Source organism: Schistocerca nitens, chromosome 5, assembly GCF_023898315.1.
Source record: "Schistocerca nitens isolate TAMUIC-IGC-003100 chromosome 5, iqSchNite1.1, whole genome shotgun sequence".
Taxonomy (NCBI): Eukaryota; Metazoa; Arthropoda; class Insecta; order Orthoptera; family Acrididae; genus Schistocerca; species Schistocerca nitens.
The window spans coordinates 281618275-281640351 of NC_064618.1; the positions used below are offsets into that span (position 1 = coordinate 281618275).

A 22077-nucleotide genomic window follows, 5' to 3' on the forward strand; every position below is an offset into this window, starting at 1 on the left:
AGCTAGCACAACGACTGTGCTTAGGGAGTTAAAAAGTTGTTGTTGTGGGCTTCAGTCCGAAGACTGATTTGATGAGGGTCTCCATGCTGCTCCATCCCGTGCGATCCTCTTCATCTCCGAACAACTACTGCAAGCCACACCCTTCCGAGTCTGCTTACTGTATTCAACGCTTGGTCTCCCGCCAAGATATTCACCCTCCACTCCTCCCTCCAGTACTACATCAGTGATCCCTTGATGTCTCAGAATGTGTCCTATCAACCGCTCCCTTCTTTTGGTCAAGTTGAGCCACAAATCTCGTCTCCTCAGTTCTATTCAGTACCATCTCATTAGTTACGTGCTCTACTCATCTAATCTTAAACAGTCTTCTGTAGCACCACATTTCGAAAGCTTCTATTCTCTTTTTGTCTAAACTGTTTATCGTCGCTGTTTCACTTCCATATACGGTTACAATCCAGAGAAATACTTTACCAAAAATTTTCTAACACTTAAATCTATGTTTGACGTTAACAAATTTCTCTTCTTCAGGAATGATTTTCTTGCCATTGCCGGTCTACATTTTATATTCTCTCAACTTCGGCCATCGTCAGTTATTTTGCTACCCAAATAGCAAAACTCATCTACTACTTTAAGTATCTCGTTTCCTATTCTGATTTTCTCAGCATCACCTGATTTAATTCGACTACATTCTATTATCCTCGTTTTGCTTTTGTTGATGTTAATCTTATCCTCCTCTCAAGACAATGTCCATTCCGTTCAGCTGTTCTTTCAAGTCCTTTGCTGTCTCCGATAGAATTACAATGTCGTCGGCGAACGTCAAACTTTATATTTCTTCTCCCTGAACTTTAATCTCTGTTCCAAAAGTTTCCATCTACTTCCCCTTCCCTTTCTATAACACTGCCTTTAAGTTTATCTCCCTTGTGTAGGCCATTTATATATTCCTTACGCCTTTCAGTTTCCCCTTCTTTGCTTAGGACTGGTTTCCCACTTGAGCTCTTGATATTAATAGAGCTGCTCCTTTTTTCCCCAAAGGCTTCGTTAATTTTCCTGTAGGCAGTGGCCATCTTTCCCCTGATTAAATAATGCTTCTAAATGCTTGCTTTTGTCCTCTAGCTATTCCTGCTGAGCCATTTTACACTTCCTGTTAATCTGATTTTTTAAACATTTGTATTCCATTTCCCCTGTTTCGTTTGCTGCATTTTTATAGTTTCTCCTTTGATCAGTTAAATTCAACGTCTCTTGCGTTATCCAAGAATTCCTTCTAGACCTTGTCTTTTTACCTACTTGATCCTCCGCTCCCTTCAGTATTTCATCTTTGAAAGCTAACCAATTGTTTTCTACCGTACTCCTTTCCCCTGTTCCAGTCAACTGTTGCCTAATGCTCCCTCTGGCACTCTCAGCAGCCTCTGGATCTTTCAACTTATCCAGGTCCCATCTCATTAATTTCTTAACTTTTTCCAGTTTCTTCAGTTTAATCTTCATTAAAAATGTGGTGTTCAAACGTCGAGCTGCTGCTTATATGCCACACATTTCTGTAGCAATGCTAAGCGACGATCGAGGTGGTGTAAAGAGCGAAGCCACTGTGATGTGGATAGCTAGAAACGAGTGATTTGGAGTGATGGATCCCGCTATACTCTGTAGCAATCCGATGGATGTGTCTGGGTCTGGCGAATGCCTGAAAAACCTTACCTGCCATCACGTACAGCGCCAACAGCAAAGCACGGAGGAGGTGGCGTTAGCATGGTGTGTGGTGTTTTTCATGCTTAGGGTGTGACTCCTTATTGCACTTAAGATAATGCCAAATGCAGGAGGATATGAATTCATTTTACAGCATCGTGTACTATGTACAATAAGGGAACAGTTCGGAGATGATGATCATTCAGCATGGAATGCACCCTGTCACAAATCAGCACCATTGTTGTAATTGTTTGTGGACAACAACTGACCCAAAATGGTCTGGCCTGCTCAGAATACTGGCTGAAACCAATGAAACATCTCTGAGATGAGCTGCAACGTCGATGGGACTGAAGACTCCTCCGTCATGTCTTCTCTGGTTACAGCTCTTGAGGAAGAATTGGCTGCCATTCCTCTAAGACATTCAGACATCTCATTGAAAATGACCGCATCGGAGTTCTGGTAGTCATAAAGATAAAGTGAAGGTAAATTAATGTGCACTGGTAGGTATACGGATACTTCTGTTCAGTGTCCGCACCCGCTGTTGATATATACATAATTTTATTATCTTGGAAAAATACAGTTTCATAATTAGGGGAACAGAAGATTCGGGGGCTTCAAACAACGAACTTGTCAATATCTGTGGTACTCTGCATAAATATCTACGTTTAACCACACGCCACCCCTCCCCCGCCCTCCCCCCCTCCCCCAGTCCATTCTAAAGCCACGGTACCGTGGGTGGCGAAAATTGTCCTGTGAATACATTATTACTACATTTTCCTCCCCCGTATTTAGGTCGCAGACGGTACAAAAGAAGAAAAACTGTCGGCAGCACTTCGTATGCTTCTAATTCTGCCTCCATAGTCATGACGCGAGACTGCTAGAATTAAGATGTTTCTTGATTCGTAATTTGGTGATTAAGGCTCTGTGCGATACCCCGCGCCATTCTTGTAGCTTTTCCCGCAGCAGTTTGTTGAAGATCTCTGTGACTTTCACTGTGTGTAAAAAACCTTTCGGCATACAGGGAAGCTCTTTTCGGAGTGCTTTCTGCATTAATGAGCCAAAACGTTATGACCACTTGCTTAATAGTTTGCCTGTCCGTCTTTGGAACGAAATACGTACATTACTGATTCCGCATTTTAGGGATCCGACAGTTTATAGAGGTATGTGGCATTAGATGTCTAGGCACAGGTAATTTAATTTGCGTAAATAACGGGCCGCTGATTTGCGTCCGTAGTGATGGCGCCCGATGGCGATGTCGATGCGTTCCATACGATTTACATCAGGCGAATTTAGTCACCGCGACATCAACGTGAGTTCACTATAACGCTCCTGAAACCACTGTAGCACGGTTCTGGCTCCGAGACACGGACAGTTACACTACTGAAACATGACATCGCCACAGGGGAAGAGATCAATGAGAACACCACAGGGGAAGACATCAAGCATAAAAGGACGCAGTGGTTCGCAGTTGTCAGCGTGTCTTCTGTTACTATCACACGCCACGTGCAAGCGCAGGGGAATGTATCCCGTAGCATGATACTGTCCCCAACAACTCGCGTCCGTGGAGCGCTGCACGTTTCGAGCCACCGTTCACCTCGACGACGGCGTTTGGGAAGACGACCATCGACTTAGTGTAGCAAAAATGTGATTCAGCCGAAGAGCACAGAGTTTCACGAACTTTCTACTGGAAGTTCTTCTGGTTTCTACAAAAGGTTGTTATTTCCACATGCTACTTTTGTCTTTTGACTTAAAAACTTGTAACGCTTGCAGTTTCCATGTGAGGTATCAACATCTGAAGTGTCTTCTGATTCGGATGTAGGATGAATGCAGTCGTCAATCATACGATTTTCTTGTTAAGAAATATTCACCCTACTTTCAGATGCATTTATGAATGCTTCCAACTACTCATCTGAAAGAAATTGTTTCGTCATAATAGCCACACCAAACAGTTGATGAAACATTACTGTTAGCGATGATGGTTTAATAATTTGAACATAACGAACAATTTTTATTGCTGCGTAACTTCATACAATTCCACAATAGCAAGCAAAGACCTACAAAAAAAATGGTTCAAATGGCTCTGAGCACTATGGGACTCAACTGCTGAGGTCATTAGTCCCCTAGAACTTAGAACTAGTTAAACCTAACTAACCTAAGGATATCACAAACATCCATGCCCGAGGCAGGATTCGAACCTGCGACCGTAGCGGTCTTGCGGTTCCAGACTGCAGCGCCTTTAACCGCACGGCCACTTCGGCCGGCCAAGGACCTACATTTAAAGAAAACTACAGATTCAACAAAAGTATTGTATTACCCCTTTATTTCGAAATACAAGTTACAGTACTGGCACAGAATTGAATGGCTTTGAAGCAAGTGTATATATTCATTTAAAACATAGTCCGCCCCCGGTAGCTGAGTGGTCAGCGCGACATAACGCGGTGGTGCGGCACGGACCTGCTGTCCCGGCCGCGGGCGCGCGTGGACGAGGAAGTGTTTACACAGCCGGTACTCTCACTTGTTGTTGTCTGACTCGATCGCCATGGCACACAATTTTCGAAAGACTACGCTCCAATTTACGTTCGACAACGAATTTGCCAGACCCAAAGCTTTCGAAATAGAGCGTTTTTTGAGGGAAGAAGTTCGTTTACCTGCTGCAGACATAATTGGAATACACCTGCCCATTGCAAGCAGTAAAATGTACGTAAAGATGACCGATGAAGCTGCGTGTGAAAGAACTCTCTCCGCTGCTCAAAGAGGATTTAAATTTCGACACTCTGATGGCCATATCAGCGATGTAACAGTAGCTCCTTCAGGATTGGTTGTGAGGGTCATTCGGATCTTTGAATTGCCGTTTGAGGTGCCAGAATCGATGGTTACTGAATCGCTGCGACCATATGGAACGGTACTTAGTCATACGCCTGAACGCTGGGCAAGTTTTAGTACCTATCCTGTGCTAAACGGCGTGCGACAGGTGCGGATCGTCCTTACTAAACATATACCGTCTTATTTATACATTGGCGGATGTCGAGCTATTGTGATCTACGATGGCCAGCCACACACCTGTTCTGGCTGTGGTGGAGAAGGACATATCCGCTTGGAGTGCATACAACGCCGCGTCGTGCAACTGCCACATGGAGAAGCGTCACAGCGAGAAGTTCCCACGCAACTGCCGATGACGTACGTGTCGGTGGCCCGCCGGGAGGTATTACCAAGTTCGGAGCGTGACAAGGACGTGTTTATGCAAGAGCAGACCGAGTTACGGGAGCATGGAAGTGACTCGGAAAATGTCCCTACACCCACGTCACGTCAGTTGAGGGAGGAACATTCCGAAAACTCACATGTAGCACGCGACGTGGAAGTAGAGGTCGAGACAGTGGCGCCGGCAACGGACCAACGAACGATCGACGAACACAGTGAGGCAGCAGAGGGCAGGGCACCCAAACAGCGATCGCCGAAGCGTCGCCATAGTTCGGGTGACACGTCCCCCCCCTAGCCTAGGGAACACGGAAGGTATCCTAGCCGAAGAACTGTCTACAGAACACGTGCCTTTAGAGGACGCTGACAGGATTCCGTCAGATGGTTACCGGATGTCCTGCCTTTCAGATGGTCCCTCTTCATTGACACCGACTGACCCAGCGCTGCCGACGAAGGAGTCAGGGACACCAATGTCCCGGCAGCCACGTCGAAATACATCAGAGGACGTTTCTCGGATGGATGACCACTGCGACTGGGCGGAACCAGTCGAAGACATACAGGAATTGCCACCCCCAAATGATGACCACTCACCTACAGGATGCACGCCACGGAACGGCAACAAAGGAGGGCAGCCGATGACGGGCACCCCTCTGAGCACGAATAGTGGACTACAGCCCTTGGAGTTCTCAATGACATGACACGAGCATGACAACGACAACGAACCAAGCATATAAGGTGGGCACAGTGAACATTAACACCGCACGTTTGCTTGCAAAGATGCAACGTCTCCGGGACATCATTTACGCCACAGACGTTGATATTCTGCTGATGCAGGAAACCTGCAATGCTACTTTTCCCGACGTGCATGGATACAACACTTACCTAGCGCCGACTCCAGATGGAGGACGTGGCACAGCGATACTAGTCCGGGAAGGGATTCCGATGTGTGACCTCGATTACCTTCCTTCGGCTCGGGGTTTGGCTATGACCGTGAACGGCATTCGTATCGTCAACATCTATGCACCCTCAGGATCTGACAATCGACAGGCGCGTGCACGATTCTACTCGGAGGAGATTGCCCCCCTATTCCATGGGAGGTATGACCACATCTTGGTAGGGGGGGGGGGGGATTTTAACTGTGTACTCACACCGAAGGATCAAACCCCTAATTTCAGCTCCTGCCACGCATTGAACACGATCTGCCGGGACATGGCCCTTATGGACACGTGGGAAAAGATCCATGGGCAGCGAGAGGGCTACACGTATTTTACTAGCCACTCGGCGAACAGGCTGGATCGGATTTATGTTTCTGACGGATTAAGAGATCACGTGTTGGCTGCTGAACGTTGGCCCACAGCTTTTACGGATCACCTTGCATCTGGCGGAGTCGTAGTTCCTGGAAACTTAATTCATCCTTATTGGTGGATCTCGAATGTCGCCAGCGGATCGAAGAAACATGGCAGACTTGCACTCGCCGTCTGCCGCTGCACCGTACGGTTCTTTCGTGGTGGCTACAGTGTGCAAAACGGGCGATACGAAGACCTCTCATAACGTATGGCAAGGAAAAAGCGAAATGGCTCCGAGATACACTTGATTATTACTACATGGTGCTCCGCGACCTGTCCTCCAGGGCCCCATCGCCAGAGCGTCAAGCGGAAGTCCATCGCATTCAGGCCTGCGTTTTATCGATCACGAGACGTCGACTGGAGGGACTTTCGATCCGTGCTCGGTGCTTGGACAACGTCGATGGAGAATGTATTGGCATGCATCATGTGTCCAAGGGACATGCGCGTAATCGCCGATCCCTAATCACAGTGCTCCATGATGACGATGGTCGGCCCTTGACGTCACAACAGGACATTGCTGCTGAGTTTCTGGAGCATTACCGCCTCCTTTTCACTGGGACGCCGACGGACAATCGGACAGGAGAAGAAATTTTGCGACAGATGCAAACGGAGGTGGATGGTCCGGATGCAGAGGCGCTATTGGAACCCCTAACGGAAGACGACATCCGGGGCGCACTCGCGAAGGGTGCGGTGCATAAATCCCCTGGGCCAGATGGGTTGACACTCGAATTTTATCGCGCATTTGCGGATTTAATGATGTCCCAGTTGGTATTGACGTATAAAGAGTTATTGAGCCCTGACACGGACGTTCCGTCGCAGTTCATGGCGGGACTGCTCATACCAATACCGAAATCGACAGCGAGTGTCAGCGCCCATCAATTTAGACCGCTCACGATGCTCAATACTGACAATAAGATCTTTGCACGAATGTTGGCGGCAAGGCTCAAGACTAATATCCAAGACAATACCACCAGACCAGGCTTGTCTAGGGGTTCGGAGCAACATACATTCTATCCTCGGCGAATACCGTGACGTAATTTCCCTGACGGAAGCCTGTCGCATGCGAGCGCGTTCGTATCGGTGGATTTTGATCGTGCCTTTGACAGGATCAACCATGATTTCCTTGACTCGACCATGCGACGCATGGCGATACCACAGGATTTTATTACCGTCCTCATGCGCCTCCTTCGCGGCGCTTCTTCGACGGTGAGAGTCAATGGCAGGGAGGTAGGAACGATTCCTGTTTGCAGCTCAGTTAGGCAAGGATGTCCCTTGTCGATGATACTGTTTACAATAGCGCTCGAACCATTGATGCAGACTCTTAGACGGACTCTAACAGGCGTCCGACTCCGTGCGAGCTGCTTCACGTGTCGTGCATATGCCGACGACTTGATGATACTCGTCCGGTCAGAGAACGAAGTAAGTCAGGTGGTTACCCTTCTTACTACGTACGGAGTAGCTGCGGGAAGCAGGGTCAACATGAATAAAACCAAGATCATGCACATCGGTCGAGGGCTGGACGCTCTGCACAGTCCGTTTACGACGGTGGACATCTTGCGATGCTTAGGTGTATTGTTCACCCGATCGCTACGGCAATCAGCGGCGGCGAGCTATCGACGTCTCCTCCAGAACGTCCGACTGCACATACGCAACAATTCACTCCGAAAGCACGACCTGCTCCAAAGGGTGGACTACATTAATGTTCACCTGGCCTCGCGACTGCCGCACCTGGCACAGGTACTGCCAATGCCACATGGTATTGCTGACAGATTAATGGCGGCCTTTGGATACTATGTCAGCCAAGGAATGTTGTTTAAGATCAAATACGAGACTTTAACTCTCCCACACCATTCTGGAGGACTTAACCTCACGGATGTGCGGAACAAGGCCCTAGCTCTATACCTGCGAGCGACGCTACGCACTTGGAACCAACGGCAACACGCCATCACGTCGGCCATCCTGGATGTGCTTCTTCCCACGTCCTTTAAACCACCGGTGGCGGTAGGCACAATCTCGCCCTCTTTGTCTCACGTCGCGCGATTTTTTGTTGATTTTAGTTATGTTCAGTTACAGATACCTTCTACAAGAATCCCCACTACCCGTGAGATATATCGATACTTGCGGCGTCATCATGGCAGCAATGTTGTCGAATTTAAATACCCAACACGAAACTGGCGACAGATTTGGCGAGCTGTCCATACACCTCTCCTCACCACAGCAGCGCGATCGTCATGGTATACACTGATCAACCGCAAGACAGTCAACCGCCAACGATTGTACGACATTCGCATGGTAGATTCCCCGCTCTGCCTTATATGTGGCATGTAGGACACCGACGAACATTCTCTGCAGTGCGGTGGGGCAAAGGATGTTTGGCGGCTGACGCAACGCATCATGGCCCTCCTCCGACGCACCGACGAATCAACGATCACGACGGACGCTTTATTTTTCCCTGACGCTGCCTTTTTCCCCTCACAAAAAACTTCGGCAATCCGATGGATTGGAGGACACGCATCGCACTACGTGCTCTCGCGGACCTTGATATCGGGCATGGACTATTGGCATTATCTACTAGAACAACACGAACTCATCCGACGCCACTCTAAATATAAAACGCATTTTGCGAACTTTCTAGGCAGCATGTTTCATAACCCGCCGAAGCGGTGGGGAGTCCCAGGTTTACGTTGTTTCGAGGGATAGGTTATTACTCCCACTGAAGTGACGAGTATGTCACTTCAGCCCTATATTTCTTTCCCTTCTTTTTTATATATGATTTTTCTTTTGGGACATTAAAATTAAATGAATAAATCAAATATTATTGTTACTAACACAGAAATTACAATGTACACTGTTTCCTTCCTGTTGCCTCTCCCTTATTTATCCTGTCAGGAGACGGGGACACCGTGGCCAGGCCTCCAAGTACGACCCCTGCCCACTCTGCCCCATGACTGTCATTCTGTCATTACCTTAAAAAAAAATGGATAAAGCGTCTGCCATGTAAGCAGAAGATCCCGGGTTTGAGTCCTGGTCGGGGCACAGATTTTCAACTGTCTCCGTTGACTTACATCGACGCCTGCATTGAGCTAAAGGTATTCATTAAAAAATAAAAAAATAAATAAAAAAACGGGCTGGGTTCGATTCCTGGCTGGGTCGGAGATTTTTTCCGCTCAGGGACTGCATGTTGTATTGTTCTAATCATCATCATTTCATCGCTATCGACGTGCAAGTCGCCGAAGTGGCGTCAAATCTGAAGACTTGCACCCGACGAACCGTCTACCCGTCGGGAGGTCCTGGTCACACGACATTTTTTGTTTGAAATATGTCCAGCTCACCAGATCAGAAAACCATTTGTGTAGCGACAAAATCGTCTGTTTCTCACTGCTTTTTGTTTCGCAGCACTCCTGAGCAACTAGGCCTTCGTGGTGGAACATCCCCTTGCTCGGGTGCAGGCTTCAACCCGTTGTGGCATACCATCGATGAGATCAAGTTGTCCCGCTCTTCAATGTCGATTCCGTGTAAGACGCACGGAGAACGTGGTCGTTTTAGACTTCAAAAACTGCCCGTTTTAATCGATTCCACACATGTTCGATTGGGTTTGTGTCTGGAAAAAAGGCAGATTATGGTGATCCTAGCACGCTGAAAGAACGTGTTCACAAGAAAAGAACGATGGTCACGCGAGCTATTATCCATCAATATAAAATTGTCACCAAAATGTTGGCGATACAGTCCCATTATTGGTTGCAGAATCTCGCTCGTGTGAGAGCAGTGGGATTACCCTCAACAAACATGAAAGGTGTACTGTGGCTCTATGTATTACAACAGACACCTTGTTGCCCATGTGGGAGACAGTGTTGGAGGTGTTCGATAATACAAATACCTGTTGTACCCACACACGTTGTCTGCGATTATAGGATGCAAACAGACGCGAGTTCCGTTTGTTAACAGTGCCTGATGCCAGTCCTGCGGCGTCCATTCTGCTTGAGTTGTTGGCCACTTCTAACGAAGTCCAGGGTGTTGTGGTACCACTGTGGTGATCGCCATGGTCATTGGGAATGGAGATTCACATCATGCAATTGTCTCCTAACAGTTTGATTCATTACATGACATCTTGTAGCCTCTTAGAACGTCGAATTCAGTTCTAGAGCACTAATCTCATGCTTCTTTGAGTCAAAAGTCGTAAATATTGATCATCCCGTACACCTGTCGAACGTGGACAGCCTGCGCTGTGTAAGTCCTCAACGCTATCCGTCATTTGGAACAGATTCCATGATCACACTACATCACCTTGACTTCTGTGCATACGGTGAGCAACATCCTTGATTGACGAGCCTTCTGCGCGACCATTATTCAGACGAATTCGTTGGTCGCGACTGTTCTTCGTGACGTTATGGACGTTCACTACACAGAGTGTTAAAGAGATGTTAATGAATTGCTGTTTCTTATTGTTTTAAGTGCTGATATACCGGGTGTTCAAAAAATCGGTATAAATTTGAAAACTCAATAAGTCACGGAATAATGTAGATATAGAGGTACAAATTGACACACATGCTTGGAATGAAATGGGGTTTTATTAGAACCAAAAAAATACATAAGTTCAAAAAATGTCCGACAGATCGCGCTTCATCTGATAGGAATAGCAATAATTAGCATAACAAAGTAAGACAAAGCAAAGATGATGTTCTTTACAGGAAATGCTCAATATGTCCACCATCATCCCTCAACAATAGCTGTAGTTGAGGAATAATGTTGTGAACAGCACTGTAAGCATGTTCGGAGTTATGGTGAGGCATTGGCATCGGATGTTGTCTTTCAGCATCCCTAGAGATGTCGGTCGATCACGATACAAATGCGAGTTCAGGTAACCCAACGCCAATAATCGCACGGACTGAGGTCTGGGGACCTGGGAGGCCAAGCGTGACGGAAGTGGCGGCTGAGCACACGATCATCACCAAACGACGCGCGCAAGAGATCTTTCACGAGTCTAGCAATACCTTTTTTTTGATTATAATAAAACCCCATTTCATTCCAAGCATGTGTGTCAGTTCTTACCTCTCTATCTAGATTATTCCGTGGTTTATTAAGTTTTCAAGTTTATACTGACTTTGTGATCACCCGGTACATCTAAATCATGGCTGATGAGTCCACAGGCACTATGGAGTAACGGATTGTAATGAGTTCAGCATGACTTCACTGTAGGTTTCCAGAAACCTTTCCCACCAAAACCAACAGTTTTACGGCGGGAGGAAAAGCTCTTTGCAACTGGTCGCATAACAGATAAACCCCACTCAGGAAGACCATCATAGAGACTGGAAACGTGTGTTGAGGCCGCAGCATCTGTCGAACGTTCGCCAAGAATTACATTCATAAGCCGTCACAACAAGTGAGAGTTCTCTACTAGACGTTGCAAACGTACATAATGAAGAATTATTCGATGTTAAAGGCATTTAACCTTTCGTTTGTAAACGAACTGAGAGGTAATGTCATGCAAAAACGTCATCAGGACTGTAGGCAAATTCTTCCTCCATGGGAGAAACTGTTTTTCTCGGGCGAGTGTTCAATATATCTCAGTACAAAGGCAAGAAACATTTATTTCTGGAGTTAAGAAGACCCACATTTGTATGACGGACTTGAAATCAGCCCTTAATCTGGGCTGCAATGACTGCATCCTAACTGGTAGGTCAATATTTTTTCGATGGTGCCGTGACTCTCATCACGTTACGTAATTGGTTTCTTCCGCATCTGCAGAATCGGGGGCTGCTCGGTCGTATATAGTTCCAACAGGTTGGAGCACTAGCCCAATGTGCTATTGAGTTAGAGAATGCCTCAAGGAGATATTCCCTGATAAATGTATTGGACGTAGTTCTGTGCATTTTCGTGAACCTTTGGAGTGGCCAGCACGTTGTCCTGAGCCTTCATCTTGCAACAATGCATTATGTAGGTTCATACAAAAGGTTGTTGCCAAACGTTGCGACATAGATGACCAAATTAAGGATGCTGTTCGACTTGTATTTACTGCCTGCTACCACGCAAGCAAGTTAAGAATTTCACATCGCACATAGTGGAGGATCATATTCTGTTATGAAAACTACAGTGTACACACAAACACTTCTGAATGAATAATACTAAGTAGTCACACTACCTCAAAGTTGCCGTCTGTCATGATCGCACATTAATACAGTGCAACCACCTATGAATACGTAGACATGCGGTGGGGGGTAATGGGACTTTATTGACCACTCTGCGCTGTTCCACAGACATCTTTCATGCACCCCTAATGGCACTTTACTTTCAACTGAAACGCTGAAAACCGTCCGAGTGTGGCGTGCTCCCAATAGGTAGCGCTTACAATAACTGCTTGTATGTTTACAAAAATCTTCAGGGGTGACCTTCCGATCGGTACAATAGCAACACATCTGCATGACACAACGGGGCGATTCAAAACGTTTCTTAATGCTTGCTTTTCTCCATTTGCCTGCACATTTGGAGTAGCCACCCCAATATCGTAATCTGTCGTCTTGGGGCACTGCATTATGGGGGTTCATTAAACGGATGGTGGTTGCCACACGTTACAAGGAAGGCAGATAAAAATAAAATTTTAATGCTAAAATTTGTAGGTATTATGAATTTTTAGCGCTGTGGTCAAGGGACAGAAGAGTAATAGATTACGCTACAGGAAGGGGGAGAAAAACCATTTTTTCGTTTGAAGCTTAATCTGTGTAGAAGAAACAAAGCCATTAAGTTTCAATCGCTAATATTTCAATATAAAGACGTTATGGAAAAACGAACTCCTTTCCGGGTCATATTGACCCAAAGATGGTCCAAATGGCTCTAAGCACTATGGGACTCAACATCTGAGGTCATCAGTCCCCTAGACTTAGAACTACTTAAACCTAACTAACCTAAGGACATCATACACAGCCATGTCCGAGGCAGGATTCGAGCCTACGACCGTGGCAGCAGCGCGGTTCCGGAGTGAAGCGCCTAGAACCGCTCGGACACAGCGGCCGGAGACCCAAAGATAACAGCACGGTTAATGGAATAAATTAGATTATTGTATGTTGAAAAGAGGCTGGAATACTTACTCTTCGAGATCGGCGATGAGCAGCTCGTGAGGCACGTTGTGGCGGTTGAGATGTTGGCGGAAGGAGTGGAGCAGCTGCGGCGGCACCCTCACGTCCACAGGGTGGCCGGCGAGGTGGGCCCGCGACCAGAAGTCGAGGCCCATTCTGACTCTCAGAGCCGCCACCGCCGCCAGGTGCTCCTCCGCGGGCTTCAGCCGGTAAACTTGGTGCCTGTCAACAACACGCCACCTGTTGGACCATCCCCCTTTCTGCTTCCTCGAGGCAATAAGTGCACCAGACTTTCGTGTATACATACTGCCCTACAAAAATAGTGAAGCAGTCAGAAGACCCAGTCAGCTGCCAACAGAAAGTCTGATGCGTACATGCCATCAGTGGGTAGGTACGAGGGGCGTTCGATTAGTAAAACAGAAATTTTTTCTGAAAGTAGTTTGGTTTTATTCGGGATTCCAGTACACCATCTTATTCTCCATTCGTTTGGCTAGAAAGGCAAAGGCAAAGGCCTTATGCCACTTTACTGGGAGGGCCTGTATGTACGCATGGTAGTACTCAACTGGTCGACGTCTTACCAACGGCTTGGTGCATCAATAACCAACCAATCGTCCACGTACTGAAATTACAATGAAATGAATACCCTTAGCAGCATACACGCGTTGATATAAGTCAACGGGCACAGTTGAAAATGTGTGCCTCGACCGGGACTCGAACCAGGCTTACATGGCAGACGCTCTAGCCATTTTTTTCCCCGACACAGTTCGTCGTCACAAGACATCCGTTCAAGATGATCGTTGATTCCTTGACTCAGTTTTTTTTTTACTACAGGGAGCACACAGCCCTCTGACCGAACACGCTGAGCCACTGTGCCGGCATCCCATCAGAGCCACAGAGGGCAGTGCGACTGCAGGGACTTATCTCTGTCACGCCTCCCGTGAGACCCACATTTGCAGCTTATTGTCCCGCTCTATAATCATAGTGTCCCCGCCTATCATATTCATTAATCGCGGCTTTACTACGAATTCCCGTAAGAGTTCGGGCACTGTTTGTGCATCCGCACAGAAGATGGTCAAATGGCCGGTGAGCCTTAAATAGTATATACAGGGTGAGTCACCTAACGTTACCACTGGATATATTTCGTAAACCACATCAAATACAGACGAATCGATTCCACAGACCGAACGTGAGGAGGGGGGCTAGCGTAATTGGTTAATACAAACCATAAAAAAATGCATAGAAGTATGTTTTTTAACACAAACCTACGTTTTTTTTTAATGGAACCCCGTTAGTTTTGTAAGCATATCTGAACATACACTCCTGGAAATTGAAATAAGAACACCGTGAATTCATTGTCCCAGGAAGGGGAAACTTTATTGACACATTCCTGGGGTCAGATACATCACATGATCACACTGACAGAACCACAGGCACATAGACACAGGCAACAGAGCATGCACAATGTCGCCACTAGTACAGTGTATATCCACCTTTCGCAGCAATGCAGGCTGCTATTCTCCCATGGAGACGATCGTAGAGATGCTGGATGTAGTCCTGTGGAACGGCTTGCCATGCCATTTCCACCCGGCGCCTCAGTTGGACCAGCGTTCGTGCTGGACGTGCAGACCGCGTGAGACGACGCTTCATCCAGTCCCAAACATGCTCAATGGGGGACAGATCCGGAGATCTTGCTGGCCAGGGTAGTTGACTTACACCTTCTAGAGCACGTTGGGTGGCACGGGATACATGCGGACGTGCATTATCCTGTTGGAACAGCAAGTTCCCTTGCCGGTCTAGGAATGGTAGAACGATGGGTTCGATGACGGTTTGGATGTACCGTGCACTATTCAGTGTCCCCTCGACGATCACCAGTGGTGTACGGCCAGTGTAGGAGATCGCTCCCCACACCATGATGCCGGGTGTTGGCCCTGTGTGCCTCGGTCGTATGAAGTCCTGATTGTGGCGCTCATCTGCACGGCGCCAAACACGCATACGACCATCATTGGCACCAAGGCAGAAGCGACTCTCATCGCTGAAGACGACACGTCTCCATTCGTCCCTCCATTCACGCCTGTCGCGACACCACTGGAGGCGGGCTGCACGATGTTGGGGCGTGAGCGGAAGACGGCCTAACGGTGTGCGGGACCGTAGCCCAGCTTCATGGAGACGGTTGCGAATGGTCCTCGCCGATACCCCAGGAGCAACAGTGTCCCTAATTTGCTGGGAAGTGGCGGTGCGGTCCCCTACGGGACTGCGTAGGATCCTACGGTCTTGTCGTGCATCCGTGCGTCGCTGCGGTCCGGTCCCAGGTCGACGGGCACGTGCACCTTCCGCCGACCACTGGCGACAACATCGATGTACTGTGGAGACCTCACGCCCCACGTGTTGAGCAATTCGGCGGTACGTCCACCCGGCCTCCCGCATGCCCACTATACGCCCTCGCTCAAAGTCCGTCAACTGCACATACGGTTCATGTCCACGCTGTCGCGGCATGCTACCAGTGTTAAAGACTGCGATGGAGCTCCGTATGCCACGGCAAACTGGCTGACACTGACGGCGGCGGTGCACAAATGCTGCGCAGCTAGCGCCATTCGACGGCCAACACCGCGGTTCCTGGTGTGTCCGCTGTGCCGTGCGTGTGATCATTGCTTGTACAGCCCTCTCGCAGTGTCCGGAGCAAGTATGGTGGGTCTGACACACCGGTGTCAATGTGTTCTTTTTTCCATTTCCATGAGTGTATAAACAAATATGTAATCAGTGCCGTTTGTTGCATTGTAAAATGTTAATTACATCCGGAGATATTGTAACCTAAAGTTGACGCTTGAGTACCACTCCTCCGCTGTTCGATCGTGTGTATCGGAGAGCACCGAATTACATAGGGATCCAAAGGGAACGGTGATGGACCTTAGGTACAGAAGAGACTGGAACAGCACATTACGTCCACATGCTAACACCTTTTTATTGGTCTTTTTCACTGACGCACATGTACATTACCATGAGGGGTGAGGTACACGTACACACGTGGTTTCCGTTTTCAATTACGGAGTGGAATAGAGTGTGTCCCGACATGTCAGGCCAATAGATGTTCAATGTGGTGGCCATCATTTGCTGCACACAATTGCAATCTCTGGCGTAATGAATGTCGTACACGCCGCAGTACATCTGGTGTAATGGCGCCGAAGGCTGCCACATTACGTTGTTTCATATCCTCTGGGGTTGTAGACACATCACGGTACACATTCTCCTTTAACGTACCCCACAGGAAGAAGTCCAGAGGTGTAAGATCAGGAGAACGGGCTGGCCAATTTATGCGTCCTCCATGTCCTATATATAGGATGAAAATTATTTAAACCGACAAACTCTGGGAGGTTGTAGGGGACATAAAAACAAATATTTTTCCCTAGTTTCATTTTTTCCTATGAGGATTATTTAAACCGGTGGAGGCCGTATTACCTGGTTGCCCGGATAGTAGCAGTAACAGGAACAATTCAGGATACTCCTGGGGTTTTTTCCCGTGTCAGACAGAACATGATCGACGGTGTAACCTTTATTTACGTGTCAATGGAGGCATTTTTGAAAATCTACTGTAATTGAAAATGGGTTGTGTTAATGTGTTGTCTCTTGGTCATAAAAAGTGGAAAAGTGTTTGTTGGTTTAATTAATTTGCCGCCAGAGAAATCTTCCTTTACCGGTTTAAATACTCCTCATAGGAAAAAATGACATTAGGGAAAAATATTTGTTTTGATCTCCTCTACTACCTCCCAGAGTTTGTCAGTTTAAATAATTTTCATGGTATCTGTTCTTTCGGGCATTTCCGAAAGAACAGGGCACGATATCCGCTTCCTCGTGGAGAGTGACAGTTCTCGAGAGTGGCGGGGCGTGCGGGCTCCACCTGAGAACCTTGTTCTGCAGGCGCTGCAGCGTCCGCATTCTGATGACATTCAGTCTTTCCCCATGCAGCGGAGGTATGCGTGGGGCCAGGCAGGTGTGGTCGCAAGGAAACTGCATGGAGCATAATTTGAGATTGGACGACACTTGGGTGAAAAATAAAAAGAAAAAAATGAAACTGAGGAGTTGATTGTTATAGTGGAAGTGCTAAAGCCATGGGCTAGAAAACAACAGAGGTGTCAAGAAGAACTCAAAGAATATCGTATGTGAAAGGAAGAAAGCCAACACACAACGCATTGTATTGAATATTAAACTGATTACTACGTTTTTGAGATAAACACTTCTACTCTAGGAAGAGAAATTTTTCTTTCAGTATTTGCAAATAATTGAGAAAGCAGTTGCACCTCCGTTGAGAGATTACCTTTAAATGGATCAATGATATTTTTAACTCACCCCCGGTAGGAGACGGCTGCCAGCGCGGAAGCCAGCAGTGCTGCCAACAGCAGCAGACTCAGTCCCGAGGAGCGCATCTTAACGTTTGTCATCCGTGATGGATGCCCGCCTATATATACGCGACCTTATCAGTTCACGCGAGTGTTTCACTGATGACTGCTTTCTTAACAGTCTGCCACGAAGGTGCGGTGAAAAAAAGCTTTGAGTTTCACTTTGGTTTCGATAACTTCAAATTTCCGCTGCAATTGATGAATTACACTCCTGGAAATGGAAAAAAGAACACACTGACACCGGTGTGTCAGACCCACCATACTTGCTCCGGACACTGCGAGAGGGCTGTACAAGCAATGATCACACGCACGGCACAGCGGACACACCAGGAACCGCGGTGTTGGCCGTCTAATGGCGCTAGCTGCGCAGCATTTGTGCACCGCCGCCGTCAGTGTCAGCCAGTTTGCCGTGGCATACGGAGCTCCATCGCAGTCTTTAACACTGGTAGCATGCCGCGACAGCGTGGACATGAACCGTATGTGCAGTTGACGGACTTTGAGCGAGGGCGTATAGTGGGCATGCGGGAGGCCGGGTGGACGTACCGCCGAATTGCTCAACACGTGGGGCGTGAGGTCTCCACAGTACATCGATGTTGTCGCCAGTGGTCGGCGGAAGGTGCACGTGCCCGTCGACCTGGGACCGGACCGCAGCGACGCACGGATGCACGCCAAGACCGTAGGATCCTACGCAGTGCCGTAGGGGACCGCACCGCCACTTCCCAGCAAATTAGGGACACTGTTGCTCCTGGGGTATCGGCGAGGACCATTCGCAACCGTCTCCATGAAGCTGGGCTACGGTCCCGCACACCGTTAGGCCGTCTTCCGCTCACGCCCCAACATCGTGCAGCCCGCCTCCAGTGGTGTCGCGACAGGAGTGAATGGAGGGACGAATGGAGACGTGTCGTCTTCAGCGATGAGAGTCGCTTCTGCCTTGGTGCCAATGATGGTCGTATGCGTGTTTGGCGCCGTGCAGGGGAGCGCCACAATCAGGACTGCATACGACCGAGGCACACAGGGCCAACACCCGGCATCATGGTGTGGGGAGCGATCTCCTACACTGGTCGTACACCACTGGTGATCGTCAAGGGGACACTGAATAGTGCACGGTACATCCAAACCGTCATCGAACCCATCGTTCTACCATTCCTAGACTGGCAAGGGATCTTGCTGTTCCAACAGGACAATGCACGTCCGCATGTATCCCGTGCCACCCAACGTGCTCTAGAAGGTGTAAGTCAACTACCCTGGCCAGCAAGATCTCCGGATCTGTCCCCCATTGAGCATGTTTGGGACTAGATGAAGCATCGTCTCACGCGGTCTGCACGTCCAGCACGAACGCTGGTCTAACTGAGGCGCCAGGTGGAAATGGCATGGCCAGCCGTTCCACAGGACTACATCCAGCATCTCTACGATCGTCTCCATGGGAGAATAGCAGCCTGCATTGCTGCGAAAGGTGGATATACACTGTACTAGTGGCGACATTGTGCATGCTCTGTTGCCTGTGTCTATGTGCCTGTGGTTCTGTCAGTGTGATCATGTGATGTATCTGACCCCAGGAATGTGTCAATAAAGTTTCCCCTTCCTGGGACAATGAATTCACGGTGTTCTTATTTCAATTTCCAGGAGTGTATTATTGTCTAGAGTGATGCAGATTATTTAGACTTTCCGTGTAAAATTCGGCAGACCGAAATGCCACCAAAAAAACGTAGATTTTGCTGTCCTAAGTGCAATGGATCTATTTAATCAAAGAAAAATAAAATCAAACAAAAATGATAACTCGAAAACAATACGCACGTAGAACACATTCGACGTAAAGACATTTCAGAACGATTCACCCTTTTCCAGCAGAGTACGTCTTCTGCAAGAATAAGTAGCTACACGTAGCCTGAATTTTACCTTACACGTCGAAAGTGAAAATTTACGTGTGTCCTAATCGCAAGTTGCCGATTCGTACGGATCTGTGTGTCTCCCTTGTCAGCTAGTTCCCTTGAACATTCACTGTTCATATAACGGTTTACAAAGTGCGTCGAGTAAGCGATAGCGCAACAAAATAAGGAGTTTTGCATCTGCCGTTTCAACAGGCGCAATTCATTTACAACTGTGCGGCGTCATTTTCGTCGAGAGCTACGGTACTTCCCCTTCCGCAGCTCTAAGCATGGTTTATGTAAGACATGTCTGGTCTCGCTACCATGATCCACTGCGCGAATGTAATAGACTGTCCTCGTGTAGTGTCCATCGCCAGAAAGTATCTGATTAGAAAATTTCGAACTGTGGTCTTGTGCTGTACCGAATTGTAGGATCAATTCGTGTAAAGGAATCGGGATACTCAGATTTTTCTACAGACAAATATCGGAGAGTAAAATGGAAATCAAGTGCACTTTCCAAGCTTGTGAGGTACGTAAATTAACTATTTAAAGTAATTAGAGGTAAGATATCGTATTTTCTACACGGTATATATATCGCTGTATCAAGGAGTTGTGCGACATAAACGAACGTTGGTAGATATGTTTCTGCATCTGAAAGATGATGTCTATTGAATGAGGGTACAACACCGTAACGGTCGTGAGCATTAGTTACCTTCATATTGGACGTGATGAGTTGATGTTAATCAAATGGTTCAAATGGCTCTGAGCACTATGGGACATAATAGCTGAGGTCATCAGTCCCCTAGAACTTAGAACTACTTAAACCTAACTAACCTAAGGACATCACACACTTACATGCCCGAGGCAGGATTCAAACCTGCGATCGTAGCAGTCGCGCGGTTCCGGACTGAAGCGCTTATAACCGCTCGGCCACCGCGGTCGTTTGATGTTAGTCAAGAATGCCTTTAAGACAACAAACACGCCATTGTCAGCACCTCACGAAGTTTGAATGAGACAGTGTAATAGGGCTACGAGTTGTTGTATGTTCCTTCTGCTATACTGCAGAAAGACTTGGCAGGGATGTAACCACTATACGTGAATGGTGGCACCGCGGGTCTCGGGAATGTACAGTTGCAAGAAGACCGGGCGCCGGATGGCCACGCAGCACCGAGAGCGAAGAATATGTGTTCGGTCTATTGCCGCGCGGCTTTTAGCCGAGCGGTCTAAGGCGCTGCAGTCATGGACTGTGCGGCTGGTCCCGGTGGAGGTTCGAGTCCTCCCTCGGGCATGGGTGCGTGTGTTTGTCTTTAGGATAATTTAGGTTAAGTAGTGTGTAAGCTTAGACACTGATGACCTTAGCAGTTAATTCCCATAAGAATTTTCACGCACTTGAACTTGTTCGGTCTATTGTTCTGGCGCAGCAATTTGAGCAGCAGTTGGCACAACACTGACACAACGAACTGTTACAAATCGGTCACTTCAAGGACAACTCCGAGCTAGACGCCCTGTAGCGTGCGTTCCACTGGCCCCAAAACACCGCCATTTGGGGTTTCAGTGGTGTCAAGCGAGAGCTCATTGGAGGGCGGGGTGAAGATCTGTTATTTTTTCTGATGAAGCTGGTTCTTCCTCGGTGTCATTGATGGCCGTGTGTTGGTTAGGAGGAGGCCAAGTGGGCGCCTGCAACCAGCCTGTCAGTGGCTTAGACACACTCTGCCTACATCTGGTATTATGGTCTGTGGTGTGATTTCGTGTGTTTCAGCAGGAGAACTCTCGTGGCTATCTCACGAACTCCGTCTCACAAGTGACATCCGGCACCTGTTCGACAACACACCGAATTCACGTCTCCGTGCTTCCATTCGACGTTCTGGCGGCTACACCGATTATTAACGTACCAGCATTTCACATTTGCAATGGCCTACCTAATGCTTACATTAACCTATGGTCTTGCAATGCTAATCACTCGAATATGTTAGCTACACAATTGCATTGCCGAAATTTCATTACTCAACGTTAATTATTTGTTGGTGTTGTGATTTTTTCTCCGTTAGTGTACGTTTACGATTGAGAATTCACAATTCGAGTTGAAGGGAGCTGATGAAATGGAATTCCGACGAACTTTGTTGTCCCAAATGAAACCAGTCTCTCCTAAACGAAAATATCGAAAAGCAATGATAGTCACCAAAGCAGACAGTAATTAAGGTAAGATATTCATCTATATTTTCCAGTTTTTATGTGTTCATTTTTTCGACAGAACGCAGCTATTAACTTTATTTGAGGTTGTTGAATGTAAGCTACTAAAATGTGATCTATTAGCACCACTCGCGTAGCCAGAAAAATTAGTTTATTTGGGTACCAAACTAGTGGCGAGCAAATTGCTCCATGAATTAAATTGTGGACTATCAGAAATTCCTGTTTAAAACTCTGTTTTATAGTTTCATAATTTCAGTTTCTGTTGGTTATCAGTACTACACTGCCATACATTCTATCGACTACATGGATTAGTGCAGTTTGATACTTTGTAAGGTAGCGAGTGAAA

General features: G+C 47.5%; 1 protein-coding gene across 1 annotated transcript in view; it reads right to left on the reverse strand.

Annotated features, from left to right (window-relative positions):
• The window catches only part of LOC126260387 (carboxypeptidase B-like), a 77856-nt gene extending 60153 nt beyond the window's left edge, over positions 1–17703 (reverse strand). The window contains exons 1-2 of the mRNA XM_049957715.1: positions 17627–17703; positions 13298–13507 (exon numbers count right to left, since the gene is read on the reverse strand). Of these exons, the coding sequence (XP_049813672.1) occupies positions 13298–13507; positions 17627–17703 (287 nt within the window). The remainder of the gene's footprint in view (positions 1–13297; positions 13508–17626) is intronic.
• Between the last annotated feature and the right edge of the window lie 4374 nt (positions 17704–22077).